The sequence below is a fragment of the Brassica napus genome, chromosome C2, assembly GCF_020379485.1.
Source record: "Brassica napus cultivar Da-Ae chromosome C2, Da-Ae, whole genome shotgun sequence".
In the NCBI taxonomy this organism is placed as follows: domain Eukaryota; kingdom Viridiplantae; phylum Streptophyta; class Magnoliopsida; order Brassicales; family Brassicaceae; genus Brassica; species Brassica napus.
This window is the reverse complement of record NC_063445.1, coordinates 12,154,387-12,167,202: the sequence shown is the minus strand read 5'-3', so window position 1 is coordinate 12,167,202 and position 12,816 is coordinate 12,154,387. Positions and strand designations below refer to the sequence as shown.

At 38.7% G+C, this 12,816-nt stretch overlaps 1 protein-coding gene and 1 non-coding gene across 2 annotated transcripts; one reads left to right on the top strand and one right to left on the bottom strand.

Annotated features, from left to right (window-relative positions):
- Positions 1-4,870: 4,870 nt before the first annotated feature.
- On the bottom strand, positions 4,871-6,208 carry LOC125582188. The gene has a single exon (XM_048748748.1). It carries the CDS (start codon positions 6,206-6,208, stop codon positions 4,871-4,873), a length of 1,338 nt encoding a protein of 445 aa, XP_048604705.1.
- LOC125582600 lies at positions 5,649-5,755 on the top strand. Its single transcript, XR_007320057.1, has one exon. It is a non-coding gene; the product is annotated as a small nucleolar RNA R71 (small nucleolar RNA).
- Positions 6,209-12,816: the final 6,608 nt, after the last annotated feature.

Sequence of the window (12,816 nt, the reverse complement as noted above, 5' to 3'; positions counted from 1 at the left end):
TCGCTCCAATTCCCATTTCGATAAGATGATCATTTTCTACTCCTTAAGAGCCCAAATGTCTCCAAATACCTCCAAAAACTCCAAAAGATGCTCCAACACCTAATAAAGACTTATGTATGCAATATGGAACCTAAAGATGCCTAAATATTAATCTAAATGATTCAACATCTGGAAGAATGAATGACTAAAACAATGCAAATATGCAAGATATCAACTCCCCCAAACTTGTCCTTTACTTGTCCACAAGTGAACTTTCAAGAGCTCATAGGAGAAGAGGTTTGAAGGTGGGAGCTCATAGCCACAAGAAACACTTCCTAGCACTCAACTTAACATCCTAAAGAAATATAGCAAATAGCATGAGCAAACTCTCTTATTATACTCTAGCTTCTCTAGGCCTATCAATACTCTTATGCCTCTACACAAGGTGCAATACTCATCAACCAACAAGTTCCTTCAACCATTATGCCTCTACACAAGTTGCAATACTCATCAACCAACAAGTTCCTTCAACAAGCCCTCATATTAATTCACACACACACACACAAGGTGAATTCTCACAAATGGACATATGATCTCAATCATTTGGCTAGGTAAGCAAATGGTCTAATGTGAATGAAGAGGAGGGTTCAAATGCATAATTTCAAGGTGGTTATTACTCAAGAACAAGGAGCTTGATCATTATGCAAAATTTATCTAAGACTAGAAGCAATTCATGCATATATAGATCCATTCTCATCGTTCTACCCTTTTCCTAAGTGATTACAAGCTCTACCCTTTTCATCCCCATCCTAAAACCAAAATAGCACCTACTCACATCACTCACCCAATGAACAACTCTATTTTTCTTTTGACTCAACCAACTAGAGACTTTTATTCACTTTTTACAACACTTAGCTCCAACTTTTTCTCATTTTCCTTCCCACCTTCTCATTGATTCTCTTTTCTATTCTCTTTTTTTTTTCTTATAAGGGGGAAAGTTCTTTTGTACACAATCTAGAGCTTCATTCTTTCTTTTTATCCCTAGGATTTTTTTTTCTTTTCCCATGACACTTTGTTCATCTTTCTCATCTTTCTCACTCCCCAAACCCAAAATATTAATATTTAGAATACACAAACCCACTCACCATCCCCAAATGCTAGCTCATTATGCTAGAAAGAGATGAGAACAAATTTATGTCGCCTCCAATACTCTCAAGATTTTGCACATGACAAGCTATCAAAAGAGGCATCACTCATGCAAATCAATGTTTGGTCTCAGAGAATGGCTTGGGTTGTAGGGTATGGAGTGCCATTTGGGTTAACAAAGAGTGGTATAATGGAATAAGATAACCCAAATGTGTATGAGATCAATGATCAAGTATGCAAGTGTCCATATGCAAGAGAGATTAAGTTCATTCAAGCCAAGTTCAGTGTGGAGCTGATTTTAAAAACAATACCAATATCAAGCAAGCAAACAAGTTTCAAGAAGAGTTTTCAAGGCTCGAAGCATGCAAGGCTTTCAAGAGATGCTTAAGCTACTTGATATGTTTAACTAGGGTGTCACTTGGAGTTCTAGACATGTGTTCTTTACAAGGTTTCTCCCTATTCAAGAATGCAACCTATATGCTCTAGACTCAATCCTAAGAATGAAAGTGATGCAACTACATGCTTTTTTTTGTGTTTTTCAAACTTTTCAATTTTTTTTTTTTGGTTTTTCTATGCAAATATGTATGTACAATGCAAGACTCAATGCAATATCATCAAAGCAAACATGATCAAATACTTGGTACCTCCCCCAAACTTAGTTCACACAATCTCTGTGATAGGAAGTTGAAGGAGAAACCTAAAAGAGTGATAAATGCAAAGAAAAATTGGTATATACAATGGAAAGGTTGGAGTGGTACCTCAAGCGGAGAGTGGAGAAGGAGGATCCTTCCCACTTTCAAGAGTGATGGTGAGGACTTGAGAGAGAAGCTCTTGAAGCTTGATTGGATCATCTTGGAGCTTTGGAGTGATGATGGCCTTTGCATTTGAGAATGGTGTAGACTTTCCCTTGCATTTGATCTTGTACTTAATAGCTGCATCCTTGAACTTCATTGGGTGAAGAGTGAGAGTGTGTGGCATCATATCAAGAGGTGGAGGGTGAGGTTCTTTCATCATCTTCTTCTTGTCATGAGCAGCCTTTGTGGTTCTACTCACCTCCTCCTTTGTAGCACTTTCCAAGTGCTCATCACACATCTCTTTAGAGGACTCTCCATCAAGACCTTCTTTTCCACTAACAACCATTTCATCCTTAATCTTTTCAATGGAAGGTTCTCCACAAGTGATGGTTCCACAGTACTCAACATTCATCATTGGAGACTTGATTGGGTAGGAGACAACTTGGCTCATATTGAGGAGTGTGATCTTCTTGTTGGCAAAGTCAATGCAAGCTCCTACTCTTGTGAGAAATGGTGTTCCAAGGATCAATGGGACTCTCTTCCTAGTTGCCATCTTCAAAACAGTGAGGTCAATAGGAATGGTGCAAGCTCCAATCTTCAAAGGAAAGTCCTTGATGAGACCAATTGGAGTTGTAGAAGAGGAGTCCCCAAACATTAGTAAGGATGTGTTTGGTTCCATGTTTTAAAACCCAATACTCTTCACCATCTCCATTGAGATCACATTCACACTTGCACCAGAATCAACAAGAGCATCATCAAGTGTGAACTTACCAAGGGAGCAAGACAAGGTGAACTTCCCTTGGGTTTCTAGTTTGGGCAGGGACTTAGGTGTGACTGATGGATCAAGCTGCATAGTAGAGATGTCTAGAAGCTCTGCTACTTCTTCTTTGTGAGCTAGAATGTCCCTGATGAGCATCATTTGAACATGAGCATCACGCATATGTGAGATCTCTGGAAGCTTGACTCCTACAACACTCATGTCCTTTCTGAACTTGAAGATCACCTTCTTTTGAGCTTTGGTGAGGATCCTTTGTGGAAATGAGAGCTTATCATAAGGTGACTGCTCAACCTCAGTGGTTCCTTTCAACTTTACTTCCTTTAGCCTCTGCACAGCCTCTCTTTCAACTTGATTCTCAGCCTTGTGCTCATCTCTCTTCAGATTCTCTGCTGCAACCTTCAGCTCCGCTTGTGCCTTTACCCTCTCCATAGCCTTGTGTTCAGTCTTATCCACAATCTGTGCTGCAGCCTGGGAAACAAATTTTGTTCCATACAAGAAGCTGTCAATTTGATCCACCTCTTTCTCATGATCACTCAACTCAATCTCAGAAGAAGTAGTAGAGAGGATAACATTGCAATATTCTTTGGGATTATGCTCTGATTTTCCTGGTAGAGATCCCATTGGGCGCTGATATCTTGCATATTTGCATTGTTTTAAGCTTCCATTTTGTATATAATGATCATATAGAGTAAGAGTTTAGCATCTTTAGGATCCATTCTGCATTCATATGTCTTAATCAGGTATTAGAGTGACCCATGAAGTGATTGGAGGTGTTTAGAGGCACGGGAGTTAAAGAAAAGATGAAAATGAAGTTTGGTTCGAGTTCAAGCCAATTCAACTCGGGGAGAACCAGCGCGGGATTGTTTACCCGCGTCGAGATGTCGAGAAGAACAGAGTGAAGAACTTCAACGCGGCTTGGAGAAACGCGGGTTCCATTACCCGCACGCATGAAAGGAGAGATCGACGGAGCGACGCGGGACGGAGCCACGCGGGTTCCATTACCCGCGCGGATGAAAGGAGAGATCGACGGAGCGGCGCGGGACGGAGCCACGCAGATTCCATTACCCGCGCGCATGAAAAGAGAGATCGACGGAGCGACGCGGGACGGAGCCACGCGGGTTCCATTACCCGCGCGCATGAAAGGATAGATTGACAGAGCGACGCGGGATGAAGGCCGCGGGTTCCACTACCCGCGCGCATGAAGCAGAAGACCAGCGAGCATCCGACGCAGGTTGTGTGACGCGGGGTATGCCCGTCGACTCCTACCCGAGCCGAGACTTTACCTTAGTCGAATTTTAATATTTTCAAGGGCTTTTTAGACTTTTTAATGAAAACTATTAGGTTTACCAAAGCCCTATAAATACTTTTGTAATCCCAAGAGGGGATCTTATCTTGTTTTCTATCACAATAAGAAAGAATTTTTAGGTGAAAGATCTTACTTTGATCATTTCTTCTTGTGATTTGCTTGATTAATCTGGTCATTAATCATGATTAGCACCGAATCATCATTGATTCTTGGGCTCATCATGAAGAGTATTGAGTAGTCATCTTTGGATTCATGGGCTAGGGTGATTAAGGGTGATCAAGAGATGATCTAGGGTGTTTAAAGTTAGATCTACTTGTTTCCTTGCTTGTTGAGGGTTCCAAATGCTATTTTAGTCTTGATCATACTAAAATAGATCTCTAGGCATTTCCTGCCCCCAAGGTGTATGATGAAATGCCTGAACCAACTCTTCAATGCTTTTAGCTTGCTTTACCTAAGAGATTAGTTGCTAAAGGAGTTAAGATTGCTATTAGACTTGTTCTCCATGTTTGATTTAGTAACATTCAACCTAAGAGATTAGATGCTTGAGTTGCTTTATCAAAAGAACATTCATCTAGAGATAGAGCTTGTTTAGCTTAGAGTCTAGGCATAAGGAATGTGTTTGATTGATAGCTTGCCACCTCTAGATTAGATTTGCATCACCCAAGATCAAATGCCTAGCCCCATGAGTCCTCTTGCTTCATATTGAGAAAAAAAAGATTATTACTTCATTGCATTAACTTATTAGTTCTTAGTTCATACCAACTTTAAAACCGGATCGCACTTAGCTTAAGTATAAACTTGCATTCCCTTTGCTTTAGAATCACCTAGGATTGGTTCAACAATCTTTTATACTACATTGATTTGATCTTAGACCCTTGAAAAGTCATGCATCAGGCGCTTGGAGGTTGAAGGCATAGAGGCAAACTGATTCTCCAAAGCCTTGAAGTGAGAGGAGAGTTGTAGGAACTTGTTGTTGAGGTCATTGTAGCTTCCATCAACTTTGGTGTGAAGGTTCTTCAGCTCATATCCAATGTGCTTCTCACTTCTAGTTTGGGACTCCAAGATCTGTTTCAACATTGCGTCAGTGCTACTCTCTTGTGGAGCAGAAGTAGAAGATCCAACTTGGCCTTGTGTAGACTGATTTCCTTTGGAAGAGAAGCCTTGAGAGTAGTTTTGCCTAACTTGGTAACCACCTTGTTGGTTGTTGTAGAAGGGCTTTTGTTGGTAATTGTTGTACTGAAAGTTAGGCTCCTTCTTGTACCATGTCCCATTAGCATTCACAAAACATAGCTCTTCTTGACCTTCTAGACCATCAACTTCATGAACCACAACTACCTCCTCTTGTTTCTGCTCACCAACAAAGTTTACTTTCTCTTGTTTGGCTCTATCCGAAAGAAGCAAATCCATCTTATCTTGTAGAGCCTTCAACTCTCTCTTTGTATTTGTATCATCACCTCCACTGCCTCTGTTGCTTCTACCATGCTCATCACTGTAGACTGAATCAATCTTAGCCATATTCTCTACAAGCTCCAAAGCATCTGCTTCAGTTCTCCCCAAGAAGAAACCATTGCTAGCAGTATCAAGCTGGCTTCTAAATTTTGGCAAAGCACCTTTGTAGAAAGTACTAAGCAAACTCTCCATATTGAAGCCATGATGAGGACATTGAGAGATGTAACTGTTGAACCTTTCCCATGCTTCTCCAAAGCCTTCAAGATTCCTTTGATGAAATCCAGAGATTTCATTCCTTAGCTTAGCAGTTCTTGAAGTAGAGAAGAACTTGGTGACGAAAACTTTCTTGCACTCATCCCATGTAGTGATTGAATCTCTTAAAAGGCTCTTCTCCCATGTGTGAGCTTTGTCTCCCAAAGAGAATGAAAAAAACCTTAACTTGAATGCATCTTCAGAGACACCATTGATCTTTGTTGTTCCACACAGCTTATCAAAATTATCCAAGTGGTCTAGTGGTTCCTCCAAGGCAAGACCATGGTACTTGTTGCTCTGGATCATGTTTATCAAGCTTGACTTGATCTCAAAGTTGTTGTTTTCCACAGCTGGTGCTCTGATGCCTGCTCTATGCCCATGGATATTGGGTTCATCATGTGTGCCAATAGCTCTAGTTTGGCGCTGTGGGTGTTGTGGCCTAAAGTTTGCAGCTCCTTGGCCAATGCCCTCTCCATCTTGAGGCTGATTCTGATGTTGATCCATCACAAACCCCAATCTGTCTAACTGAGCTTGTTGCTCTTCTTCTCCTTGCAATCTCCCTTTCAAGTGCTCTAATGTCTTCAACTCTTGGATTTAGGTCTGTTGGGCCTCTGCTCCGCAAGTTCATGCACCTGAGATACAAAAGGGATAGGAGAGAGAATCAGTAACTAGATATAAGGAAAATAAGACTTAGTCTCAAGTAAGGACCAAATCTCAATGTCAAAATCAACTTAGAATTGGCAACGTCGCCAAATTTGATATGGACTTTTTAAGGGTCCTAATTCAAATCATGTAGTATTTAAGATGGCAATCCATTTCTAAGTATTTTGATGCAAAGAGAATGCAGGTTCAAACTTAATCTAAGTGAATTCAGTTCACTAAAGTGGTTTGATTAAACTAACAAGGTTCTAACACAACTAACTAGCAACTTTCAATCAAATGGATAAAGAAGGAATCATGGGCATAGGATTTTGATTTCAGATGACTAAGATTTAATCTAAAATGGCAAGGTTTCAATCAACACATTCCCCTAACTCTAGATAGCAATTCTAAGCAAGTTCTTTTCCAAGACAAAAGCTCATTTACTCTCATTGATCAAACATCAAATTCCTTTGGTTTGTGTCAATCAAGCAATCATTAAGAATGGATCGTTCAACTTTTAAAACTCCCCTAACATCAAATCCCTTTGGTAGGGTAAGCTAAGAGCATGTTGAGTTGGCTCAGACATTTCATCGAACACCTTCCGGGCAATGAAATGTCTAGAGTTCTAATCTAAAATGGTCAACTCTAGATTAGCATTAAGATCACCTAATCAAGCAAGGAAACATATTAATCTACTCTAAAACATTCTAGATCATCACTTAATCTTCCTAATCATCCTAGTCCATGAATCCAAAGATGACTACTCACTCATTATCATGGTATACACTAAATCATTAGTTGATCTAAGTCTAAACATGATTAATGATCAAAGCAATCAAGTAAACACAAAATAATATGATTAAGATTAGATCTTTCTCCCAAAAGTGGCTTTTGATTAGATAGAAAAAACAAGATAAGTCCTAATTTTAGGTTTAGAGAGTATTTATAGGACACCTAAAAACCTTGTAGGCCTCAAAAACAAGTCTGAGAAGGTCCAGCAAAACATGAAAAATCGACCAAATATAAATCTTGCGCGCGGGTTCGTGACCCCGCTTTGGTGGGTCGCTCCAGCTTCACAGCGGGTTCGCCACCTCGCTCCGGGACATCGCTCTGGCTTCCTTCGCACTTCATGATTTGACGCGCGATGTACCCACCTCGCTCCGTCTTGGTCGCTCCGGTTCTCGAAAGTTGTCGACGGGATGTTGGGCCCAGAGCGGGTATGCTACCTCGCTGCGAGAGGTCGCTCTGGTACAAAGCAGGTGTCATACCTCGCTCCAGTGGGTCGCTCTACACTCCAATCGGCTAGAGCGGGTGCATCAGGTCGCTTCAGAACCTCGCTCCAATTCCCATTTCGCTAAGATGATCATTTTCTACTCCTTAAGAGCCCAAATGTCTCCAAATACCTCCAAAAACTCCAAAAGATGCTCCAACACCTAATAAAGACTTACGTATGCAATATGGAACCTAAAGATGCCTAAATATTAATCTAAATGATTCAACATGTGCAAGAATGAATGACTAAAACAATGCAAATATGCAAGATATCAGGCAGATAGGAGAGATGTCTCCACTTCAGTTAGACGGGTTGTCAGGTCTCCGGGTCTCCAAGTCGCCAGGCCGTCAGGTCTCCAAGTCATCAGGTCCCAAGGTTGTCAAGTCGTCAGGTCTCCTGGTCAGCTAAGAAACTAGACAGCTAGACAGATAAACAGCTAGAAAGCTAGGTAACTAGACAGCTTGGCAGTTAATTAAATAGACAACTATGCAGCTAGAAAGCTAGGGAGAACCTCTAGGAAGCTAAATGAGGCTTCCGAAATGTTATATATCCTTTGTAAAAGAGTAAGTGATAAGAATATATACATTATTGTATAAGAGCGAGTGGATGACTTCCCTTTGATGATTAGTGTGTAAACTTTATGCCGGAATGGATGATGAAAGTGTGTATGTCTTCTTAAGAATGTGGTTCAATGTGGAATGTCGAAATAATATTTAGAATAATTCCTTCATGAATACCTCTTCTCCTTTTATTCTCATCCAATCTCCCCCATTTGTTTCTAGCTCCACATCACTCATTTTAATTAATACTTAATTTTAAGGTAGATACAATGCAATTTATGGTCATTAAATTGTAATATTAATGATCATTCAAGACCATTGTTCAAGGTTTAAACCAAAACTTTAATCAAATATTTGACTAAAATTTTTCATGATTTTGCAACAGAACAAAATTTTACAGAAATTTGAGTTTTTCATAGAAAACTTTTGGATAATTCTGTTGTGGGTAGTATTTTGGACGGTCTTTTTATTGTCACATTAAATCTCTGAAATGTCGTAAAAAGTATGCGTAGATTAATTTTGTAATTGGCCATGTTTGATTTTATAAAAAAATCCTTCTATGAGAAAACCTTCCAAAAGTATGCCTTCGAAACTAGAGGTTTGACCAAAATATCATAAAAAAAAAAAACTAGAAGATTTCTACCAAAATCTGCTAATTCGTTAATTTTAAAATTAAATGTATTATTATTTTTGTCAACTGCCAAACACTTTACCAAAGTATGCTAAACTGCCAAAGACTTTACCAAAGTATGCTAACTAATTAATTTGTAAATTAAATGTTTTTTTTGTTTTTATCAATTGTAAAACTAAACTGATCGGACTTTTTGTCACATTTTCGAGACTTCTTGTGACATGATTTGAGGAGACTTCTAGAGAAAAACCAATTCAAAGACCCCTCATAGTATGCTCCTCTGTACGTTTCCTAAGAAACTTCAAATTTTTGCAAACTTTCACTCAACTGAAAAACTAACCTTGCTTTTACTAAAATTTCTCGGGAAATATACTCAATTTTATATTACAAAGAAAAGTTATTAGACTTCTTTAGTAGTTTTTTATTAAAAACTCATAAAATAGTCAATTGAAAAACTAAGTTATACATTGACCATCAGATTTATCTAAAAATCTTCTTGGTGGAGTAACTTTTTGGACAAGTCTTCTACGCAAAACATATCTAAATTTTTTGAATATCATACCTAAATCCGGTGAGAATTTGTGGTAAGCCTCTTTAAGCACCAAGAAATTCTTAATGAAAGATATCACTCTTTATTGAACAAAATCATCAAAATTGAGTAAAATGGACTTTTCAAGGGTCCAAGGTCCAAATCAAAGTAGTATTTTATATGTCAATCCATTTCTAAGTGTTTCAATTCAAAGAGAATTCAGGTTCATACTTAAGCTAAGTGCATTCAATGTAATGAAGTGATTCAATCAAGCTAACAAGATTCTAACACAACTAACTAGAAACTTTCAAGCAAATGGATAAATGAGGAATCATGGGCATAGGAATTTGATTTCAGCTGACTAAGATTTAATCTAAAATGACAAGGTTTCAATCAACACATTTCCCTAAGTCTAGATAGCAATTCTAAGCAAGTTCTTTGTTAAGACAAAAGCTCATTTACTCTCATTGATCAAACATCAAATTCTTTTGGTTTGTGTCAATCAAGCAATCATTAATAATGGATCATTCAACTTTCTAAACTCCCCTAACATCAAATCTCTTTGGTAGGGTAAGCTAAGAGCATGTTGAGTTGGCTCAGACATTTCATCGAACACATTCCGGGCAATGAAATGTCTAGAGTTCTAATCTAAAATGGTCAACTCGAGATTAGCATTAAGATCACTCAATCAAGCAAAGAAATATATTAATCTACTCTAAAACATTCTAAATCATCACTTAATCATCCTAATCATCATAGCTCATGAATCCAAAGATGACTACTCACTCATTATCATGGTAGACACTAAATCATTAGTTGATCTAAGTCTAAACATGATTAATGATCAAAGCAATCAAGTAAACACAAGAGAATATGATCAAGATTAGATCTTTCACCTACAAGTGGCTTTTTGATTAGATAGAAAACAAGATAAGTCTTAAGATTAGGTCTAAAAAGTATTTATAGAGGTTTAAAACTCGAACCGGGTCAACCCGACAAACCCATGTTTGACCCGAAAGACAAATAGATAAGACAGTTTTGGTATCGGCCGCGGATGGCCTCAACTCGCGCTGCATGGCCGCGGTCTGTGCATTCAAAACACGACGTTTTGGACTCGAATCCGCGGCCTGCTCGACCCGCGCCATCGTCTGCGTCTCTTGTCATCGCCATTTACCGCGGACACCTTGAAGCCGCGCTTCATGGCCGCGGTCCGTGCCTTCAGAACGTGGTGTCTCGGATAGAAATCCGCGGTCTGGCTCGACCCGCGTTGTGTGGCCGCGCTGCATGGCCATTGACTGTGCCACAGACAGGATCAGGCCGCACTAAACGGTCGCGCTTCGTCCCATTTGGTTGGGTCTCTTGGATCAAAATCCGTGGCTCGCCTTCGTCAGCAGTACACGCCCACAGTCGACCAGCTTTACTCCACCTCTTCTACTCAACTCCATCATGTCCACTTATCTTCCCCAAACCTTCATAACTTCAACCTGAGCTTTACCAAATTTGAAATACCACAAATGCATATGCTATGCACCTAATTGGACTCTAAATGTATTCTAAGTGATTCAAATGAATATGAAAATGGCAAGTAAATCATGTAAAATCTCAAGACATCAACTCCTCCAAACTAGACTTTTACTTGTCCACAAGTAAACTTTCAAGGCAAAGAAGGAGAAGAAGTTTGAAGGTGGGGGCTCATCACCAAATGAACTCTTCTTAGCCATCAACTTGATATCCTTGTGTAATAATATCAAATAGCAAGAGTAAAGACTTTTTCCAACTCTAACTTCTCTAGGCCTATCTTAACTCCTTTGATCTCTACACTCATCATCACGGATCCACAAACAAACAAATCAACCAACACTCACATTCATTTAGCAAAATCATAAGTGAATTCTTGCAAATGGTCAATTGGTCCAAGTCATTTGGTTTGGAAAGAAATGGCTAGAATGCATAGTGAATCAAGAGGCTTAAATGATTTCTTTTTAAGGTGACTTACTCTCAAGAACTTAGTAGCCTTGACATTATGCATAATATATCTAAGAAAATGAACAATTCATGCATACAATGCTCATTTTCCATTGTTCTACCATTTTCCCAAATGTTATACAAGTTCTACCTTTATTTCCCAATGACAAACTCTTTTTCACTAACCCAAAACTCTAAGATCATTTAAAAGACTCTTTTTCCACTCGAACTCTTTGTTTCTTTTCTTTGTCTACTAGGGACTTCTCACTCTTTTCTTAACTTGATCTCTCTTTTTCTTTGACTTTTACCCCTCACTTTGATCTTTTCTCATTTCTTTATGGGGTTTTTAGTTTCTATGCATTCTTGAGCTCACTTCTCTTTTTTTTTCACTCTTTTCAAACTTCTCTTCTCACTTGTCCCTAGTGACTGATTTTTCTCTTTTTTTTTTCTTTAATACACTTTCTACCACTCTTTCTTTTCACTCATTTTCACACTTTGTTCACACTCCCAAGATCAAACTCTCAAATCAAACCCATCCCATCCTAGAAGCTAGACAATGTGAGTATTATAGCTAGCCATAAAGGAGACCAAACATTGTCGTTCCAATTACTCTCAACATTATGCACATGTAAAGCTTTCCAAAAAGACCTCACTCAACAATTAATGATGGCTTGAAAGGAACGAAGGGTTTAAGGAATGGACTACCACTTGAGTTGTCAAAAGATAGGTAAAAATGATAAAAATGGAGAGACAAACTCAAGTGTGTGTGAAGCCATGACTTAGTACTCAAGAGACCATAAGCAAGAAGCATTAAGTTCGTTTAGTGTAATTAAGATCGGAGTTGGCTTCAAAGATGAGTAAGTTTCAACAATCAATGAGTTTCAAGAGGAGTTTTCAAGGCTCGAAGTCTACAAATCTTTCAAAGGATGCTCAAGCTACTTGCCATGATTACAAAAGATATCAAATTGAGTTCTAAGCATGAGTTCTTTGCAAGGTAAGTTTAATCCTTGTCCCCTATGCATGATGCAATCCTAAATGCTCTAGACTCGATCCTAATAATGCAAATGAAGCAAGAAATGAATTTACATGCTTGTTTTTGTGATTTTTCAAATAAAAATTCGAATTGTTTTTGGATTTTTCTAATGCATAAATATATCTACACTGCAAGAAATGAATCTACATGCTTGTTTTTGTGATTTTTCAAAATTTTCAAATTTTTTTGGATATTTCTAATGCAAAATCTATTAACAATGCATGACTCAAGGCTCAATCAAACAAACATTAGACACTTGGTACCTCCCCCAAACTTAAATCACACAATCTCCGTGTGATTAAGATCAAGAAAGATACCGACAATAAAGATAATATAAAATGAAAAACGGTATATACAATGATAGGAAAGAGGTGTGGTACCTCATGGCTCGGTGTGACCGAGCTGCTCATCTGTGTCTGAGGTAGGGACAAAGGGCGTCTCATTGTCAGTGTCCGGAGAAGGTAGCAAAGTGACTGGAT

What these genes read in the sequence shown, in the direction of transcription:
- LOC125582188 (XM_048748748.1), bottom strand. Translation starts at nt 6,208, where the DNA reads ATGGATCAACATCAGAATCAGCCTCAAGATGGAGAGGGCATTGGCCAA.